Here is a 20,328-nt window from a genome sequence, read left to right as displayed (position 1 = left end):
AAGCATAATTAAAACTATATACTTACACTAGTAAGATTACCTTTTTGGTAATAGTAAGATGATCTTTAGCATTTCTGAATCTTAAGCGAGCAAGACTTGAGTGGACTGGGAAGAGTATCCCTGTGTTGGAGAAATAGAATTCTCATGGATTATACAAATGCTTAAACATCCTGGCCAGTGTCAGTGTTGGAAAATACTAAGACATTCCATTGAGGTGTAAGCAATAATCAGGTTTAAAATAATTACTAGGAAAAACATCTTTTGAGGTATAGGTAGGTTAGAACCTGACAAGAATTGTCCTGCTTTCATGATGAATCTTTGTTTTTTTTTCTGTTTAGAGCTGATACACTATTTAAACTTTTTTGTGTGTGTGTGTCAAGTATAGCATATGTACAGAAGAGGTTGTGAAACCCAAGAACAGCATAACAAGTAGGATAAAGCCAAGCACCTATGTACTACTTCGGTCAGGAAATAGAACATTGCTAACCTCTCAAGGAATACTTCATATTTCCCTTCCCCCACTTCAGTCCTCCAGCTAGTCATCTACCTCTCTCTCCCTCCTTCCCTCCCTCTCTCTCTCCCTCCCTCTCTTTCTCTTACGCACACATACACACACACACACACATGCACACACACGCCCATGCACATAAATAAAACCATTAAAGATTGTTTAATTTTGCCTGTTTTGTGTAAATCTGTAGTAAATGAAATCATGTGTTCTTTTTGTCTTAACATCAGCTTTACAGGACCCATCTGTGTAGGAGCATGCAGTGCATGCTGGGTAGTTTATTCATTTTCATTGTGATAGTCGGTTGAATGAACATAGTATAGGTATTTATCCATCCACTTTTTAGTTTGTGGGCATTTGGGTTCTACCCAGTTTATTACTACTGCTTATTGTGCTGCTTTGGACTTTATAGTCTATAAAATCCAATACTCATGGGCATGAGTTCCTCGAAGTGTAGTCCCTCCATCCACAGCATCAGCATAAAACTTGTTAGAATGCAGATTCCTGGGCCCCACCTCAGGTCTATATTCAAATAGCGTGTATATATACTAGTAAAATATGCTTATTTCAATGATCGTGGTTTTGCTTAAACTATTTTTGGGTCTTCTAGTTTGGGCTGCCTTGGGAGCCCATTAGCGATCACACCCATGGGTATGCATACACGCAAATACACGCTCACTCCAGCCTCTTAGCAATAGACTCTTTACTCGTTTTTGAAACAGAGAAGTTTTATCGAGTTTGAGTCAAATTTTTGTTTTTTCCCCAAAGAATTAATATTCAAAAGAAGATTTGCTAACATTAAAGATTTCAAAAGAATATGCAGTAGACTGAGGACCTGCGAGAAGAGGATGTGGTTACAGGCTGGGCAAAACATTATTCCTGGAATGAGAGCTGCAGAGAAAGCTGGAGAGACTAGAGGAGGGTAGTGTGGCTTCAGATCCGTTTGTACTCCTGACGCCTGTGTTACCTTCGGGAAGGGCCGAATTGCTCTGAGCTTCCGTTTTCTCCTTTGCAGAGAGGACAACATCATTAGAATATAGTGATGATTTGCAGGGCCACGTCCGTTCTGTGGGTGCCTTTCAGCCTTGGATCGGCATCTGAATCTGTTGGAACATGGCTGGTTGTCATGCCTTCATACGTGCGATATTTTTACTTTATTTTTGTGCTTCCTGCAGGAACGGTTCCAGGTGAAGAATCCTCCCCACACATACATTCAAAAGCTCAAAGGCTATCTGGATCCAGCTGTAACCAGGAAGGTAAGAGGGATTTATTTCCACTCTTTGTTACCGCTTCCCCATGAGCAAGCAGAGTCCTCTGCACTGGGGAGACCTTCCTTCCTCTGCATTGTAGCCCGAGCCAGGGCCTCCAGGAAAACAGTCTAGAGACGAACATGAGAAGACAAAGGGAGAAGCTGTCCTTCTCACTTGAGGGTGTATTTAAGAGTGCTTTCCTGAGGAGGGAGGCCCTTCCCTCTGATGGCCATTGAGGCACTGCCATGTGCGATTACACAGGCGGCAAGTGCACTGCAGAGGTGTGGAGGCCCCAGGAAAGCAGTCCCTGCAGCGGCCGACTTGTCTTTCATGTCTGGGTGCATGTCCAGAGACCTTGAAAAATCACTGGGCTTTGTCATCCCAGCTGTGCTCTCACATCCTGTGTTGATGCTTTTAGCAGCTTCCCCGCCCCAGCCCTGCCCCTGGCCCCAAGAAGGTGAGGAGAGAATAAGCTGACTCCATTCTCGACAGACGCTCCCCTTTTACAAACAAGCCCTGCTTTGTGCAGCCACACAATTGGTTTACATTGATGCCTCGTGGTCAGGCATGCAGCCTGGCACAGCCCTGCAGGCCTGGGGCGGGCCTGGGATGTCTCGGGTAGAGCTGTCCCTGCTAAGATGGGTAAAGGGCTCTTCTGCAGCGAGCGCTTGTTTTCCGGTTGACCTACTGCAACTCCTGCTTTCAAGGCTGCAAGGAAAATATCTGGAGCTGAATCCCCTCTGTTGTTTCTGCGTGTGACCCATGAGAGAAGAAAGGCACACTTTTCCCAGTTAGCCACTGTTTCCAGGGCTCTTGGCTGTTGTATTTTTAAAAAATAAATAAAAAACGTCCTTTTTCTTTATTTTTTTGCTTTCACTCACCCCCCCCCCCCCCACCATCCCTTTTCAAAAAAAAAAAAGCTAAGCAAAGGAAAACAGCTATTATTTCCTCTTGGAAGTTCATGGTTAACATGCAGGCAAGCGGAAATCGCATCTCGACATGATGATGAAATGGATGTAGACCTGTGCTGTCGGCTAGACGCCATATGGACTTCAGTGACACAGCCTCGTCTTCTGAGAATGTACCTGTCAAAGTCTCATAGCTCCCCCCCCCCCAAATATGGCACACACATGTTTGTTTTTCTAAAGAGCTTCTGTCAGTCCCCCTCAATGAGACAGCTGCTTAATTCTTTGTTTCATTCTTGTTCGTCTCCTCCCCCAAGGACAGAGCAGCCTCAGCCATCAGATTAGAGGGGCTAAGTAAAGGCACACCCATATGCACAGAACACAAGCAGAAGGCCCCAGGTGGTTTTCTGGGCCATTTCTTTGCACAGAGGCAGCAAGCTTCTCCTTTAGAAACATTTCCAGGTATCCCCAGGCTTACACACCTTCAGGCTGGATGCTCAGGCATTAGGCACACTCACCCCAGCTGAGCATTGCAAAAATGCCGATGTCTGTCCTCAAGACTGAGAGCTTCCCTCACACAGAGTATGTCCCATCCACCAACAATTATTGAAACGTTTGTCAGATTCTGAAAAGAAAGGAGAAAATACGTGAACTCCCAGAGAGCTTCTTAGACTCCAGCCCCAAGCCCCACAGGGAGGAAGGTTCTGGGAAGGGAGAGGGGGTCCCTCCTGGCATGTTCGAGCTCTCCTTTGGAACAACTGCTTCTGAGTTGAGGCAAAGAATATAAGACACACACACAAAAATAACTAATAAGCTGCTCAGAAAGTGTTTTACTCCCTCACAAATAATGATAAAGAGGCCCAGGACAATCGATGTCTGTCTGGCTGACCTCAGTCTCTGCCCCGGGCCCTGTGTGTCCACCTGAATGGCCTTGTTTGGTCTGTGCCTCATCTTTCACCATCAGGCATTGGGGGCAGAAAAAAATAAAATGGATGTTGGATCCACCATCCCTGCTGCTCCGATTTCTGTCAGGAGCTGGCAGGAGGAAACGATCTGTTCCACTCAACGTAATTGTCATGCTTACAGCCTGGAGAAAAGGAGATTTTGTTTGGAATAAGGCATGGCTTTCAGTTAAAATGTGTTTAAAGTTCTCAGTTGTAATATGGGAGGGGGAAACAAAAAGATTTCAAATCAGGGCCAGAGAGTCTAGGCCCAGCCGTCTTCCCTTAACTGCATTCGGAGTCCTCGGGTACCTTGTTCATTAAGCTTTTGTTCATCTGGAACACAAGGTACTCCATGTGCTGTCTTCTGAAAAAAATTCTGAAATATGTTCTACTTAGATTTTCTTCTAAATAGTTTTAAACCCTCCAGGGCAGGAAAGGAAGAGCCTAAATTAGATATCTCTGGGATCAGAACTCTCCAAACCAGCCTCCTCATTTCATACCAGCCAGTGCTTAGTTTATGCTTTGGAGGTGGGAGGGGTTGCTCGCATCTGGCATGGGAGAGGCCACAGACCAGGAAGAAGGGAGTCTGGTCCTCTGTGATGGTGAAATCTGTTGCCTCCGTCTCCAGGGCTCAGCTGCCTCCGTGGGCCCATCCCCACGCTGCACCTTATTCTTAGGGAGAGGCCGAGTCAGGGGTGAAGACTGCAAGTGATGGTACCCTGCTCCTTTTAGCTGGTCCCCACGGGCACACGATTTCTCTTTTAAAGCATTCTGCATCCATTGTAGAAGTGCAGAGTGTTTGCACTCACTGTTTATGTGTTTAGTGAAGTGGGTGCCAAGCCCCTCTGTAGTCTAGAAGTCAGCTAAAAATCAAACAGTCCCCGAGAGAGTACAGTACAAGGGCAAAGTCAATTTAGTTTCACCTCAGGTATTATGTAGTTGCCAAAGTGTAGTGCCTACCATAGTAAATGGCGAGTAAATGCTATCTGCTAGTGTCCTTCCCATTATCTGATAGTGTTGTTTTGATATATGCCACTTAGCCCTTGAGCAGGTTTTCTTTTATACTCCATTATGTCCTCCTTGCTTCGCTGCATGCCCTTATGGCTGATGATGTCTGGAAGAGATGACCTTGACCCGAGGAAGCATGGGGCAGAGTTGGCCGGCAGAGGCCTCAGGAAACTAGTCAGAACTGTGCCAAATGCATAGCCAGGAGCACTGCGTTGTCTTCTGAAGGCCACAGGTGTAGGCAGCCCAAGACTTATGACTCTGACATGGGATGGCCTCTTGGGAGCAGCCAGCACACCTGGAAATGGTGCCCTCAGCTGCGTGGCCATACGTAGACCCCCTCGTCAGCAGCCCTCAGTGCTGGAGAGCTCTGCAGGAAGCAGTCGGATGCCCCTCCAAACTGTAGATGCTGCTGCCATTTCTTAGGCCTTTCTTGATAAAAGAGGGGAGTGTCTTGCTTTCTTCATTGCATCGAGGATGCTTTTATTTCACATATCCTACTGTACCTACATTCTAAAAACCCAAGAAAGTCTTTGGGGTGCTTTAGGAATGGCAACCGGGGGATCTGGGAGACTTTGCTTCCTTGGTGCCCTGGTTAGAAGCAGTTGGAGAAGCAAAGGGCTGTCAGAAGAGAAGAGAGTGACAGGAGCCGCCCATACTGAGCAGGGTTCCACCTGGCTCTCCCCAACCCCATCCTCCTGTCCACACTTTCTCCTTTCCTTCCTGTCCTTGCACACCTTTGCCTTTGGAGCTGGATACCCCTATATACCCTGCAATGATGGCGGTAGACAAGGCTTTCTAATATCCTGAGTTAGAATCCTCAAAGCCTTTTCCCGAGAACAGTGTAACAAGACGGTGGTTTGGACCTACAGGACAGAAAGCAGAGGACTCTTCTTAGAAGGTGTGGCACATCAAATGTCCTTCCAGAGTGGCCCAAGACTTTAGTCATTGCAATAAGTGCTTCTGTAGGAAATGGTGTTCCAAAGAACTGCTGTGCTGTGCAACCCAATGAATCCTTGGAGGTTATATAGTGTTGAGAGGATAGAGAGGTGAGCACATTTACTATCAGAGGAGGATTCATTGAAGAAGAAAGACATGAGGGAGTTCTGGAAGGATCATTGGGGTTCTAGAGGCATGGGAATGAGGAAGGACATTCCAAATGTAGAAGGGAGGTGCTTCAGAACAGGGACCTTCCACATGGGGGCTCGTGGGCAGAGACAACTATGAATGTTTATTTTTGGAAATGTTAGGTCATGCAGAAAGGAGTTAACATAGCAAGCCTGAGACTTGCTACCTTAGAAATACCTGCTTGCAAGTTTGGCTTCTGGTTGTCAACTGGGAACTTGAATTTTGGGAGAGTTCCCACCATTCCCTAATCAGAATACTTCCAGTGCCCAACTTGTTTAAGCCAACAATATGGTTTATGCCGAATGCCTCTTTTCCTTCTGGGAGGCTGGACTTAGGTATGTGCTAGCAGAGAGTGCCCAAGTGACCCACCCTCCAGTGAAAACCCTGGGCACCGAGTCTCTAATGAGCTTTCCTGGTCGACAGCATTTCACGAATACTGTCACTTGTGACTCCTTTGGGAGAAGACTCTTGGAAGCTTGTATCTGGTTTCCTCCAGACTTCACCCTGGTATCATTTCCCTTTGCTGATTGTGCCTGGTATCTTCCTGGTCTAATAAATCCTAGTCATAAGGACAACTGTATGCTGAGTCCTATGGAATCATTGAAACTGGGATGATCTTAGGGACCCCAACACATAAATATATTGGTGACTATTGTATTGCGGGGTAGGGGAAAATAATATACTTACTTAATGCCACTTAGTACATGAAAATAAGTAATTTTTCCCAATCCTTTTGCATCAGCTGATTTTCATGATGAGAAAAATGTGTGTGCTTTGCAAAAAGAAATGCGAGAAAAGCCCGCTTCAGAAGCAGAGCTATTTTCATATCGTGTTAAACTTATTACAAGTAAGCTACAGTTTTAGCAGTTGCTAAAATATGTTTTGTGAGAATATGTGTTTCTTGAATTATAGAAATTCAGACGGCGTGTTCAAGAATCCACACAAGTGCTGAGAGAACTGGAAATTTCTTTAAGAACCAACCATATTGGGTAAGTGTGCCCATTTAACATTTTAGCTCCAGGGCTCTTTTGGACACTTTACAAAGTGACTATGTCATACCTGAAGAGTTAAGCTTCCTTACTGTTCATTATAAGCTAGGAGACAGAGGTTTAGGTGGGTGGAACCTGTGTTAGTATTTGAGTTTCTCACAGTACAAGAATCAGTAGGAGCTGGACAGACAGTCCTTGATTTGGGATATTTATAACCATGGTAAAATTCTTTGCTTGGATGTAGTAGTAAGTGCTTGGTCTCTTGTGTGTATAATAATTCTTTGGCAAATTAGGAACCCCCAACAAGTAATGCAGACAGGTTCTGGAAGATCTCTGAGCCTTCATGGGCGTTCTCTGAGCTGGTTGTTTGAAATTGCTCCGTTCTCCTTTCCTCACTTCCCACCTTTCTGGCCAGAAGGGGACAGAAACTGGAGTGATGTCACCTGATACACTTCATTGTACACAGATACTTGGTTCTGCGTCTCTTCTTCCTACACCTCAAATTCTCAAATTTTTAGGACCAGGAAGTGTAAATCCACTCTAGAAAATAAAGTTTGAGGGATCTCGGTGCTAAGCATTTCTGAGTTTTCATGCAACAACATGGTTGCTTTGCCTCAAGCAAGTGCAACTTCATGGCATTCTCACATATTCCTGATGGCATAATTCTAGCGTACCTTAAAATAAGATGGTTTATCTGCAAGACATATCCTATTTTATAGCCTGAGTTCTTCCTAAAATTTTTGTTTAGTTTCCAGCAAGTTATTTAACCCTCTAGGCTTTAAATAGTTGAGTTTTACAATAAGAAAATCTTTTAGGATTTTCCCCTTCAGCATTCTTTGCAGGTCTTTTGGAAATGAGGTTTTTACATATATATTATTTTATAGTTTTACAGAGTATTCTGTAAATTAATATATTTCATAAGTAACAGCTTACTTCTACTTTAGACTGTGTTTGCTATAAGCCAGTCAAGTAGTTAATTTTCACAGTTATTTCAGAATAAGCTTTTGTTGTTGTTGTTAATCCTCACCCAATGATATTTTTCCATTGATTTTTTTTTTTTTTTTTTTTTTAGAGAGAGTGGAAGGGAGGGGGAGAGACAGAGAGAGAAACATCTATGTGAGAGAGACACATCTATTGGTTGCCTCCTGCACACGGGTCAAACCTACAGCTGAGGTATGCACCCTTACCAGAACCCTTCAGTCCCTGGTTCAAAGCTCTGTCCACTTAGCCAAACTGGCTAGGGCAAAAATAAGCTTTTTTAAATGGCAGAAATGCAGGGTTAAAATGTTCATTTCTTAAAGGATAACTCTGCATGTTGTTTCCTTGAAAATGAAATATTCAAAAAATGAACCAATTCTAACCTAAAATTGAAAATCACCTTCATCCCAGAAAATGGGCTATAGAGCAGTGGATCATAGAATCATGATTTAGAACTGGAAGAAAAATTAAGGATTACCTAGTTCCTCATTTTACAGATTAGAAGTTTTAAGGACCAGAGAGGGTGAGTGACTCCCACAAAATCTACATCTGTAGAGCCAGGTGCTTTGGTTCAAAATGCTGTGTTCTTTTTCTTATGTTGCCTAATCTGGCAGCCCTTTCCCTGAAAGGAAATAGGATAATCAGGACTCTGGGATCAAAGCAATGAGGCTTGTCTATTGGGGGTGAAAGTGGTGGTAAGTTAATATAGTTGGGCATCCAAGCTTAGGAAATTTACATACTTTCCAATATTTGTGGATCAGGAGCTAGATTCCATTTGGTAAGGTCCAACCCTATACTATTGGCACCACTTCTTGACTGAATGATCTGCAGCCAGGATTTCTACAAATTGTCAAAAAGCATTTCTTCGGACATTGCTGGAATAATGTGAAATTGACCATCAAATACCAAAGCAAGATGATCATTTCCAATACAAAGTTGGCTGAATAGTAGAGCCCTGGTTGGGTTGAAGCCAGTGCAAATCTGCAAGCAATTGGAATGGTTTGTTGTTTAGGATGCTGTGGGGGTGTTGAAAGATTCTTACGTTTCTTTCATCTTCTCCAGCTGAAGTTTTTTGTGTTTATCACCTATCTGAGGCGTTGTGTTTATCACCTACTCTGAAAGCTTTGGCTTTAGCAGCAGGAAAATGCATGGAGGTGCATTGTCTGTCTGTATGCAACCGATTACTGGCATAACCTTATACGGGTGAAACCACACACCAGGATTTTGACCTGTATTGCCTGACCTGACTACCCAAGCCTGAACTGACTCTTCACTATGGAAAATAAGCAGCTTGACTTCATTTGGCTGGAAAATTTTCTGAAAAAGTTACTCAATAATGTGAAAGCAATCAATCAATACAATGAGGAATTCTTGGAATACAAGATGCTAAATAAGGGATCCATAGATTTTATTGTACTCTTTAAGCTACCATAATAGAAAGGTAATTGGGTGCCTATTTGCCTTATGAAAAGAAATATGTTAGTTCAGATTTTTGCTGTTTGTTACTTGATCTTAGGTAAGTTATATATAAACTCTCTTTACTTACCATCTGATCTAAGTTAACTTCTTACCTATAAAATGAGGATAATAAAACTCTATAGGCATATTGTAAGGATCAAATGAAATAATTCACAAAATATCTAATATAAAAATGATCTAATATAGGGTTTAATACATAGTAATTACTCACTATATAACTGTTGTTTGTTATGCATATTGAAAATAATATTGTATCTAATAATAATTTGACAATATTATGTAATATGTCCCCAAGGAATTCCATGCAGAGAATGTTGCCTTCCTTGTTTAAAACGACCCTGACACCTAGGAGATTGTTGCTTACCAGAAATTAAAAGGAAGAATTACATTTAAAATATATTGTCTTAAAAAAATTATTCTTGGCACATACTTGCATTTCAAGGTTAAAGGCTAGGGCTTTGCTGAGATAACATTCCAAGCTATAGCTTTGCCAAGCAAAGGGTTTGTTCTGAGTTTTGATGTTAACCTAAAACTCTATAAATGGAGTAATCTTCTGAGAAAGAAAATTAATTTTCTTTGAGCCAAATTGAAGTTTGGACTAGAAATAATCGCATTCACTTACTCTTAAGAGTTATAATAATAGAGAAGAATTGGATTATAACTTATCCCAGCTCTTGAAATGACTTGGAATACCCTTGAAAGGAACCACAAATATTAGAACACATTGGCCGGGCAGTGTGAGTAGGCATATGTTGTGATGTTTTGGATGTCAGGGTGATAAGATTCAAGTGGCCGCAGTAGTGGTGAGCTGGATAGATTTACGGGCTGTATTCCATGGAACTGAGATGTAGGCTATCTCTTCTTGCAGGTAATTCATTTTAGTAAAACTCCATATTATGATAGAAAATTAATTCTCATCCTGAGTGCAGTGACAGAAATTCTGAAAGATGCTCAGTTCATTTTATTTCATTGGGGGAGTTGAGAGAATGAGGTTGTGAGAGGAATGTCCTAGTGGGCAGGTTTGTAGAAAGAGGGGGAAGTGAGGAAGTGCTCAGTGACATCCTCCCTCCTGAACTTTCAGCTTTTTTTGTGAAGAAGCAATGTGGGCTGGGCCAGGCCAAAAGAGCTGGTTCTAAGAGGTATAGAACACCAATGGGGTGTGTGTGCATCAAGCTAGCCTATGGTTAATTCATTCTTAGATGGTGCTTTTTGGAAATTTTCAAGATCATAGTCATTTGGTCATGTATTAAGCATTGTATTAGGCACATTAAATGTATTATTTATTTCTTACAAAATCTTTTTATTGTTGCCTTTTACCTCTGAACCTTCATTTTACAGATGAGAAAGCTGAGTGAGCTATTAAGTATCTTGCTCAAGTCCACACAACTTAGAAGCACTGAGGTTCGAACCTAGATATGTCCAAAGCCTGTCATAAAGCCAACAGTTCTCAATTTCTTTTTAATTTTAGGACTCCTTACTCTCTTAAATTATTTTTGTGGGTTTTATCTATTAAATGTTCTCCATATTGGAAATTTAAACGGATACATTTTAAATATGCTTCTTTAATAAAATTTAATATTTATTAAATATCTAATAACTGTAAATATATAAATACAAAATAAGAAACATAATATAGCACAAATAACATATTTCATAAAAACTATTTTCCAAAGCAAAAAAAAAAAATATTGGTGACAAGAGTGGCCCTAATTTACATTTAACATCTCTTTAATGGTTCGTTAGTAGAAGGCAGCTGCATGCTCATATCTTGCATTCAGTGTGTTGTGCTATGTTGCTTTGGTTGATGTATATGAAGAAAACCTGGCCTTACACAGATACTCACCTGTCACCATATGTAGCTATTACAGTATTATTGACTGGAGTCACTGTGCTGTATTTTATACTCCTGTGACTGTTTTGTAACTACCAATCTCTACTTTTCAATCCCTTCACCTTATTCACCAAACCTCCCAGCCCCCTTCCCCTCTGGCAACCATCAGTCTGTTTTCTGAGTCTATGAGTCTGTTTCTGTTTTGTTTGTCCACTTATATTGTTCTTTGGATTCCACATATAAGTGAAATCTTTCTCTGACTGACTTATTTCACCAGTAATACCCTCTGGGTTCATCCATGCAGTCGCAAATGATAAGATTTCATTCTTCTTTTGTGGCTGAGTAATAGTCCATTGTATATCTAGACCACAGCTTTTTTTTTTTTTTTTTTTTTAATCTGTCTACTGATGGGCACTTGGGTTGCTTTCACATCTTGGCTATTGTAAATTATGCTGCATTAAACATAGGGGTACATATATTTATTTGAATTAATGTTTTGGGTTTCTTTGGATTTATACCCATAAGTGGAATTGCTGGGTCATAAGGTAGTTCCATTTTTAGTTTTTTTGAGGAACCTCCATACTGTGTTCCATAGTGGCTGCACCAATCTGCATTCTCACCAACAGTGCAGCAGGGTTTCCTTTTATTTTATTTTTTTTATCTTTATTGTTGGAAGTATTACATATGGGCCCTACTCCCCCACTCCCACCCCCACTGACCTCTTCTAGTCCACCCCATAGGAAGAGTTTTTAAATAACTTTTTCTGATGACTGTGGATGTTCTTCTTTGATGTTACCCCAAAATTCAAGAAATGGCAGTTTCTTAAAGTTACCTGCAATGTGAAATCTGAAACTAAACCAATGAGTTTTTGTGCTCTGTTGTACTAAAGTCTATTTACTGTCTTGCACTTGAATGCTTCTCTTTACCCATTAGTAATTTTTTAACATCATGAATTGGTTATTTGGAAAATATTGTGTCATTGATCACCTGAACATTGACACGCTTTATTCTGCACTATAAAAACAGCTACACTTGTTAGTAGTCACCGGTCTCACCGGAGTATTCTTGAAGGACTGAGGAGCTGTCAAGCTCATAGTGGTGAATACCAGTGTTCCAAATTTTTAACTTTTTTGGTTTGAAAGCTCAAATTTTATCATCGACAACTACCATCACTTGGTTTCCTCAACATGACAGGCTCACTTCATCCACTTTTGAGAATATGTCTGCCAAATGCCCAAGGCGGAATAGCCATAGCCTGTCAGTCATTTTACATTTCATGTAAAAAAGTGGTGGTTGGGTTTGCAACTCAAACACCTGCCCGAGCTCTTTCCCTCAAGACAATAGCGGCACTGGGGTAGGCAACAGAAGTGCCTTATGCGAGCTTCCCATTTTGCCACACAGAAAAGTCAAGATGTATATAGAAGAGAGAAGCTTTAATGTGATCAAGAATTGTTATTGCCTCCCTACGGGCAGCTTTAAGTGAAGCTAACTTTTATCCTCCCAAGGACATGGGATGAAGAATAAAATAAGTAGGTGTATTCTTTAGTGGCAGCAGTGGGTTTTATCTATTAAATGTTCTCCCATTTCTTTCTCTCACCACACTTCTTTCTTTTTTAAAATATATTTTTTATTGATTTCAGAGAGGAAGAGAGAGGGAGGAGAGATAGAAACATCAGTAATGGGAGAGAATAATTGATTGGCTGCCTCCTACATGCCCCACACTGGGGATCGAGCTTGCAACCCGGGCATGTGCCCTGACTGGGAATTGAACTGTGACCTCCAGGTTCATAGTTCGATGCTCAACCAGTGACCCACGTCGGCCGGGCCACCCACATTTCTTTTGTACCATCAGTACAAATGTCAGCACGGTGACAAAAATAACTACTTTCTTAATATTTGTATGAAAACACTTGTAACTCCACAAGCCCCTGGGAGGGTCTCAGGGACCCCTAGTGGTGTGCGGGCTATACTTTGAGAACCAATTTGTGACACTCTCCTAGATTTGGTAGCTAATGATGAATCTGGGTGATGCTACTCAATCTCTCTCTCTCTCTCTCTCTCTCTCTCTCTCTCTCTCTCTCTCTCTCTCTCTCTCTCATGATTTTTTAGCCACTGCAGTTCACCATGCCTGTGGGGAACCTTTTCCTGCCAAGGGCCATTTGGATATTTATAACATCATTTGCAAGCTATATAAAGTTATCAACTTAAAAATTAGCCTGCTATATTTGGTCAAACGTTTAATTAACTCACCCCTAATGCCTTGGCAGGGCCAGACCAAATGATTTCACGGGCCTTATGTGGCCCACAGGCTGGAGACTAACAAAGGGAGTTCATGCTTTGTCCCTTTATCTTGTGTCTCTAGCTGAGAATAATGAGGTTTAAGATTTGGCGGGGTAGAGAGAAAACAGCAATTCGGAAATAAAGCTTTGACCTGTCGACAATAAAACAGTAGCTAACGGCACCTGCACTTAGATCTTGTCCTTGAAGAAGGTATTTTCTGGAGCTATTTTTCTTGTCCACGTCTCTTCTGGCTCCTGAGCAGCTGATTGGAAATTTGCCTAATTCACTTTTACAGCATGTAATTACAGTGAATCTGTGAGGTGCTATCAGAGTCAAAAATAATTCTGCTTTCCAAAACGTATCATTACCCAATTTGAAACTGTTTGCCTATTGGTAATATGTAAAACAAAATGTGTATAGCATGCACAGAGGTGAAAATGGAAATTGACTACAGGAACTCAACATTTATGCTATTTCATTGCATGATTATATACATAAATCTGCAGAATGGGGCATCCTTTTTTTATGTCTTTAGCTTCAAGATACTGCTTGAAAGTTACCCTTTTTTCATGTTTGCCTTTTTTCTTTCCGTCTTCTTTCATTTCCACAGAAGTTCACTCTCACCTGTGTTTTCTTCTGTTCAGAATATCCCCAGTGTGGAAGGGACAGGGATTGAGAGGGGAAAAGTGAAGGCTGTTGATAGCCTTTTTTTTTGCTGAAATGAGTTTACTGACCTGATATCATTTGACTAATGGGGTAAGATAATCAACCATGATATACTTTTATTTCCTAAATCACCTCGGGGTGCCTGGGCCAGATCAAAGGCCCAGGGAAGATCTTGCAGCTTAGAAAGAGGTTGTCCACATGAAATGAAATCTCTGAGGCAGGACATGAGCAGGAACTGAGCAGCTGGCTCCTGCCTTTCAACTTGAAAGTTGTTTTTAAGGCACTTTTGCTCAAAGTCATCAAGTGGGAGTGGAGCTATTGATAAGAACATTGGATTGAAGTAAGGGAAGCTAATTAATAGTCTGTCCTTACATCAGACTGTATGCATATTAGTATTTTGAGTCAAGAGAATTGAAGCTCTGGCTGTGCTTGGCTATTTCCTACCTTCTTTCCTTTCTTCCTCTCTCTCTTCCTTCCTTTTTTTTAAAATTCATTATCTCTGAGTCATTTGCCTCCTATCCAGTTTGTGGCTGAACGTTTTTTTCTTCAAACTATAAGGGAAAGTTTATTTAAAGTCACAGAGGTAGAAGAAGTGAGCCATTGAAGAAATGGGCTCAGGAGACAAGCCCTTGGAGCTTAGGAGAAAGAGGGAGGCAAGGAAACCACTGCTGGGGAATTGGTGGGGGGGGGGGGGAGGGGGGCGGGGGGGGACTGCTCCTTTTAGAGAGAGGCACTGGGTTCTTGTCTTGAGGGTATTTATCTGGAGGGTGCAGGGGAGGATCCCAATAGAATATTCATCAACTTTCCAGGTGTGCCCTTTCAGGGTCCTGGTCTCCACTGATTGGTTGGTCATTAATCAATGCAGCTGGTCCTGTTGCCAGCCCTGGCCTCGCTTGTCTGTTTCGCTGCTTTTCTGGGCCTGGAGCTGAAGCACAACTGAGGCCTAGATGTATGTGATGTGGGTCAGAACCTCACCGTCCTGGAGGGTCCGAGCTGCATGACCAGCAATATGAAAGATCAGGGGGTCTGGGGACAAGGTCCTTGTTTTCCCAGCTTTGTCCAACGCTAGGCTTTCCGCCTGCATGGCCTTCTGTACCTACCCGCTCGCCCTTGCTCTGCTCACGTCTGTCTAACTGTGCAGCTGAAGTTTCAAGTGAGATGGCTATGACAGTGGTTGAGGCCATCACAGGTCCTCAGAGCGTCCTGGACCAGCTCTACTCTTTTAGAGGCTGTGTCTGGAAAATCAACCAGAAGGACCTATGTATGTGCCTGTTTTTCTCAGCTCCTACATTCGAGTATTCCCCGTGGCCACTGAGGATATGGAGAGCTGAGACTGCCCTGGAAAACCTGGGCCCGTTGGTGACATTTCCTGTACGAAGATGACCCCCGTGCCCAGCTCTGGGGCTCCCTGCTGTGACCCATCCCCGAGGGCCCGTTCAGATGGTGCGGTCAGAGCCCGTAGGTCAGACCATCGGAGAGGCCTGAGAGCAGCCGAGGGGTTTGTAGCTAGTCATCCGGTTCTCATAGTGACTTTTAGCCTTTCTTTAGTCTCCTGCCAGTTGTAAAAAGAAAAAAATTCTGTACTATTTCCAAGCTTCTAATTATCGGTGCTTAAAAAATCCACTCTCTCCTAAGGCCTAGTTGTGTAGGGACCAATTAAAATAAATCAGATGAAAATAAGTACCTAGTAGCAGATGCCGTGAGGTTGTGTGTGCAGTGGTTTTGGAATGAAACTTCGGCCCTGACCAGCATCTGGCCCTGTTAGTTTGGGTGAGCTCCCATAGCAGAGCCACTTTGTGGGGCCCAGTGGTGGTGTGTTTCCTTGCCAGGGTTGCCACGCCAGGTCTCTTGAAAATTAAATGTTATTTGCTTGCGTGGGGCTATGTTAAATGCATACATTTTGTGATAGTCTGCCCGAGGCTGTTGGGGGAAATCTGAGGCCAGTGTCTTTTTTCCCCACCTTGCTGTCTGTCTCCTGGAACCACCTACAGACATGAGTTTACATCCTGGAGATGGAGGGACATAAAAGGAAGAATGGCCCAGCCAGGATGGCTCAGTGGTTGAGCATCAACCTATGAACCAGGAGGTCACAGTCAGGGCACATGCCCGGGTTGCGGGCTCAATCCCCAGTAGGGGCGTGCAGGAGGCAGCCGATCAATGATTCGCTCTCATCATTGCTGTTTCTATCTCTCTGTCCCTCTCCCTTCCTCTAAAACCAATTAAAAAGAAAACTTTTTTTTAAGGAAGAATGAACTGTGAGGATAAAACAAAAACAAAGAAAATACCCTTCAAAAAACAAAAATAAAAAGCAGGCATCCTGAGTTCCAGATTTTTTTTTTCTTCCTTTAAGACAGAGACCTCAAGGGGTTGCTCATCCTTAAGGACACAGGCAGGATTGACCAATGTTCACCAGCTCCCGTGGTAGCTCTCGTGCCCACGCCTGCTAGGCCTCGTGAGCTGGGTGTGCATGGAAGAGTCAGCCATTTTGAAATGTCCTTGGCAGATGTACCTTGTTTCACGTGTGAGACAGTAGCAGATATTATTTGTTGGAGTTTCCAATCTAGTGAAGGCTTAATGGGGTGTCCCATGTTTTCTGATGATGGACGCCCTGGGGAACCCTGTAAGGTGGGGTAACAACTGTTTATCTCCAGTACCTAAGAGTTCTGTTAGACTAGCCTACTTCATCTCTTGGAATGATTATGACGAATAAAAATTTGTAAAAGAAAACCAGTGAACTGCATTCAAACCCACCACTCAAATGCAAGGTGGTCCTATTTTCAAAAGAATTTTTGAAAAACATGGTATTTGTCACGTCTCAACGCTGATGATGGTATGCGGTGTCTGCAACTTCTTGAAAGGTTTTAACATTCGTGGAAAAAGTTAAGCAAATCATCCCTATCGAATTTCCAGAAGCCCATAAACACTGGTCTCTCATTGGCTGGTTGAGCGTTTTCTGCAGCTTCGTGTGCCAAGAAAAGAGTTGAATGTGGATTTGGACTCGCGCCTGGATTTCAGTGGTTATGTCGTCATGTCCCCCGTCTGCCTCCCTCCCCGTGCAGTCTTGGCTCCTGTAGCAAGCAGGCTGAGGATCAGTTATGGTGGAAAAAGTACATTTAGCAAGTGCCTTTTTTTAGCAAGTTTCTTAGGAGTTATCTTAAGTCTCTTAAGCAGTAAAATTCAAAGAAGGCGCACATACGCCTTTGGCCCCCTATTCTTGCACATTGAAATGTTGCGGTTTTCTTAGTTGGTCTATCTGAAAGCTCTTACCTGGTGTGATAGAGTCCAGGCTTCCTTAGTACTGATTTCCTTTCAGGCAATAAGCGTTTGTGGTGGAAAAACAAACGTTTTCACCGTGGCCTTTTGTGGCAGAGCATGTGACAAACCTCCCCCATAATTTTTCCCCACAGATGGGTCAGAGAGTTTTTGAATGAAGAAAACAAAGGCCTTGATGTCCTGGTGGAGTATCTGTCGTTTGCACAGTACGCGGTAACGTGAGTAGAACTTGGCTTGTTTCTTTTGCATTTTATGTGGTCGCAGAAGATGCAGCTCAGTGGTACAGTTACACCCTGCGCTGCCCGGGAAACCAGAAGCAGATGTGCTATGGTCTAAGGAGGCTTGTTTCTACTCAAACAGCTAAAAGCAAATCCCATAATTGTTATTAGAAATGCTTTTAAGGCAGAAGTAAAACAGCGGAGTAAAAATTACCCTTGAAGAGTCCTTATTTTAAACAGAACTACTTTGTTTAGTGCTCAAGTCACATATATCCATAAGGTAGAATACTCCAGCACTTACTGAGAGAGGTGTATGATATGTTGTTGAGTAAAGCAGGATACAGAAGAGTGACTCCCTTTTTATTTTAAAAAATTACATATATATGTGTATTTGCATGTGCTCGTAAATACAGAAATAAGTAGCAGACTGGAAGTGGTGAACAAGAGGCTTGCCCTTTTTACTTTTAGGTATTTGTATTGACTTACCTTTCATAAAGGTGAAGGGGACAAAGTTGGAGCAAAGCAGAAAAAAAGTAACTTATTTAACCTAGTTTTTGTTAATTCATAAACTTTTCTTATTCGCTTCACTTGTGGAAAGATTTACAACAGGAATGAAAAGTACATTTCAATGAGATATTCTATTCTCCACATTTCCTCCTTTATTCATTTTTCCCCTTTATTGATTAAGATATTACAAATGTGTCCTTCTCTCCCCAATGTCCCCCCAATCCTGCCCTCACCCTCACCCCCACCCCCACCCCCTGTTGTCCACATCCATCGCTTATGCTTATATGCATGCATACAAGTCCTTTGGTTGATCTCTCCCCCTCCCCCTCCCCCTCCCCTACCTTCCCTCTGAGTTTTGAGCATCTGATTGATGCTTCTCTGTCTCTACATTTCCTCCTTTAATCAAAAAATATTTCTGCATCCACAGATATGCTCTCACACATATTGTATTTTTAATTTACTGGAGGATATTATGGCTCAGGTGATATTTCCCTCCCCCTCTCCCCCCCTCAATTCTTCTTTTAAAAGCAATCACTTGTTTTTTTATATTGCCTCACTCCAATAAAATCTTAAGACCTAACCAGATGCTGGTTTTATCTTATTATCCTCATCACTTCCTTGAGAATTTGTGAGGAGAAAGCTATAATTATTCCTACCTTATTGATGCAGAAACTAAAGAATTAACTGAAACTGGCTTGATGAGTTTCAGCTTTGATAAGTTTTATATATGGAATAGAGTAAGAAAAAAACCAAAACACAGGTGCTTATCTTCCTGAGAAAGTGTCCTCTGAAATAAAATCTTAGTTTCTAATAGAATACTCTCCCAAAGATTGTTTCTTATCTCCCACTATATCAAAACTGCTAATCTCCTTTTGCACTTAATATCATGTGGCAAACCAATAACAGTATTCTGTTGCATATTTTATAATCTGGAACATTATTTATGGAATTAAGGAAGTGCTAAGAAACATCAGGAATAATGAAAAGAATGGTATGCTTTGTGCTATATGTTTTCTGTAATTAACCTTTTATCTAATCACAGTAGAGCTTTGGAACCAGCTTTTCCAGACGTATGCCTACAAAAAACCCATGGGAAAAGACTATGCCACCATGAGGGAATTCTTCCTGTCTGTGGCAGAAGATCAAACCCAACAAAAGATCAGAACTCAGAGCTTTTGCTTCCCAATCTTCTTTTTTTTTTTTTTTTTTTTTGCATTGGCTTCACATTTGTGCTGATTAGTTTTGATTTTCTTTTGCATTAATTAGATGACAAATTATATAGAAACACATAATTTATGTTCTTTCTTGAAACGAATGGGCTGGAAAATTTCTTGCTATTCCTTGGCATGTGACAACTTCCTAGCCCACGAATGTGAAACAGCAGGCTCAGGCTCCATCCCTAAAGCACAAGCTTTCACCACAGTGGTTCCTCTTTCTGCTGTGTGAGAGTTGGGGACCAGCCGAAAGGAACATGAGAGCTGGACAGCTGAATGGCATGGGGGCTGCAGAGAGATGTGGCGAGAGTGGGGCAGACTTGAGTGACCTTGGAATGTCCCCTCGGCTTACCTTCTCCTATCTCAATTATAGACTTCTATTTTTAGTACTCAAGGATCTATTCGATTACACAGCTTCCACCTCTTTTCTGTTCAGCACAGTTTCCTGAATCCTAAGGCATGACAGAATTGTCAGACGAATTCAATGCCATTATATACCAGTCTGTGACATCTGGATTAATATTAAATAGATGAAGAACATCACCTGGTTTACAGATGACTGTTCTAACCAAATATTTTATTTTGGCCATCATACTTTTTATAAAAGTCATACTTTTTCATAAAAAGTCATACTCATTATTTCCAATATGTATTGGTGCTGTCTCTTCTGTGATAGCCTTCAAGATCTTCCAGATGATATTAATTATAGTTGCCTTCTGTTTATTCTCTATCGGGTCAGATAGAACTATGGGTAGAAACAATTGATAAAATACTTTTTGGGGGAATGCAGAGCTTCTGACTTTGGGAGGGGAAAATACATAGAACTCAAAGGTCTGTCTGTTTAGAAATGCTGCCCCTAAAATTATACAAGACCGAGTGCCTTAACTTGCCATTTATTCTAACATGGTTAACATGAGTAATAACCTCAAAAATGTCAGAGAAACAACAGTCCTACTTTAAAGAGCACCACATTGGGAAGCTATTCCAAAATCAAAGCAAATTCATACGTTTGCGAGTAATGTATCACATATGGTTGGAAAAGCACACTTGCCAACACACCAGGAGAAAATGCGCAGTGAAAATTGATGGGTAGGAATAAATTAGTATAAGCCTAACATATTGATGTGTTAAAGCAAAATGAAGACATCTGTAC

At 41.9% G+C, this 20,328-nt stretch overlaps 1 protein-coding gene across 8 annotated transcripts in view; it reads left to right on the top strand.

The window, feature by feature from the left end:
* Positions 1-20,328, top strand: part of FMNL2 (formin like 2) — a 302,979-nt gene that overhangs the window by 199,555 nt on the left and 83,096 nt on the right. For all 8 annotated transcript variants that reach the window (XM_059704424.1, XM_059704427.1, XM_059704425.1 and 5 more), the window contains exons 3-5: positions 1,684-1,764; positions 6,653-6,729; positions 17,371-17,454. In XM_059704424.1, the coding sequence (XP_059560407.1) occupies positions 1,684-1,764; positions 6,653-6,729; positions 17,371-17,454 (242 nt within the window). The remainder of the gene's footprint in view (positions 1-1,683; positions 1,765-6,652; positions 6,730-17,370; positions 17,455-20,328) is intronic.

The sequence above is a fragment of the Myotis daubentonii genome, chromosome 7 (assembly GCF_963259705.1).
Source record: "Myotis daubentonii chromosome 7, mMyoDau2.1, whole genome shotgun sequence".
Lineage (NCBI taxonomy): Eukaryota > Metazoa > Chordata > Mammalia > Chiroptera > Vespertilionidae > Myotis > Myotis daubentonii.
This window is presented reverse-complemented; position numbering and strand designations above follow the sequence as displayed.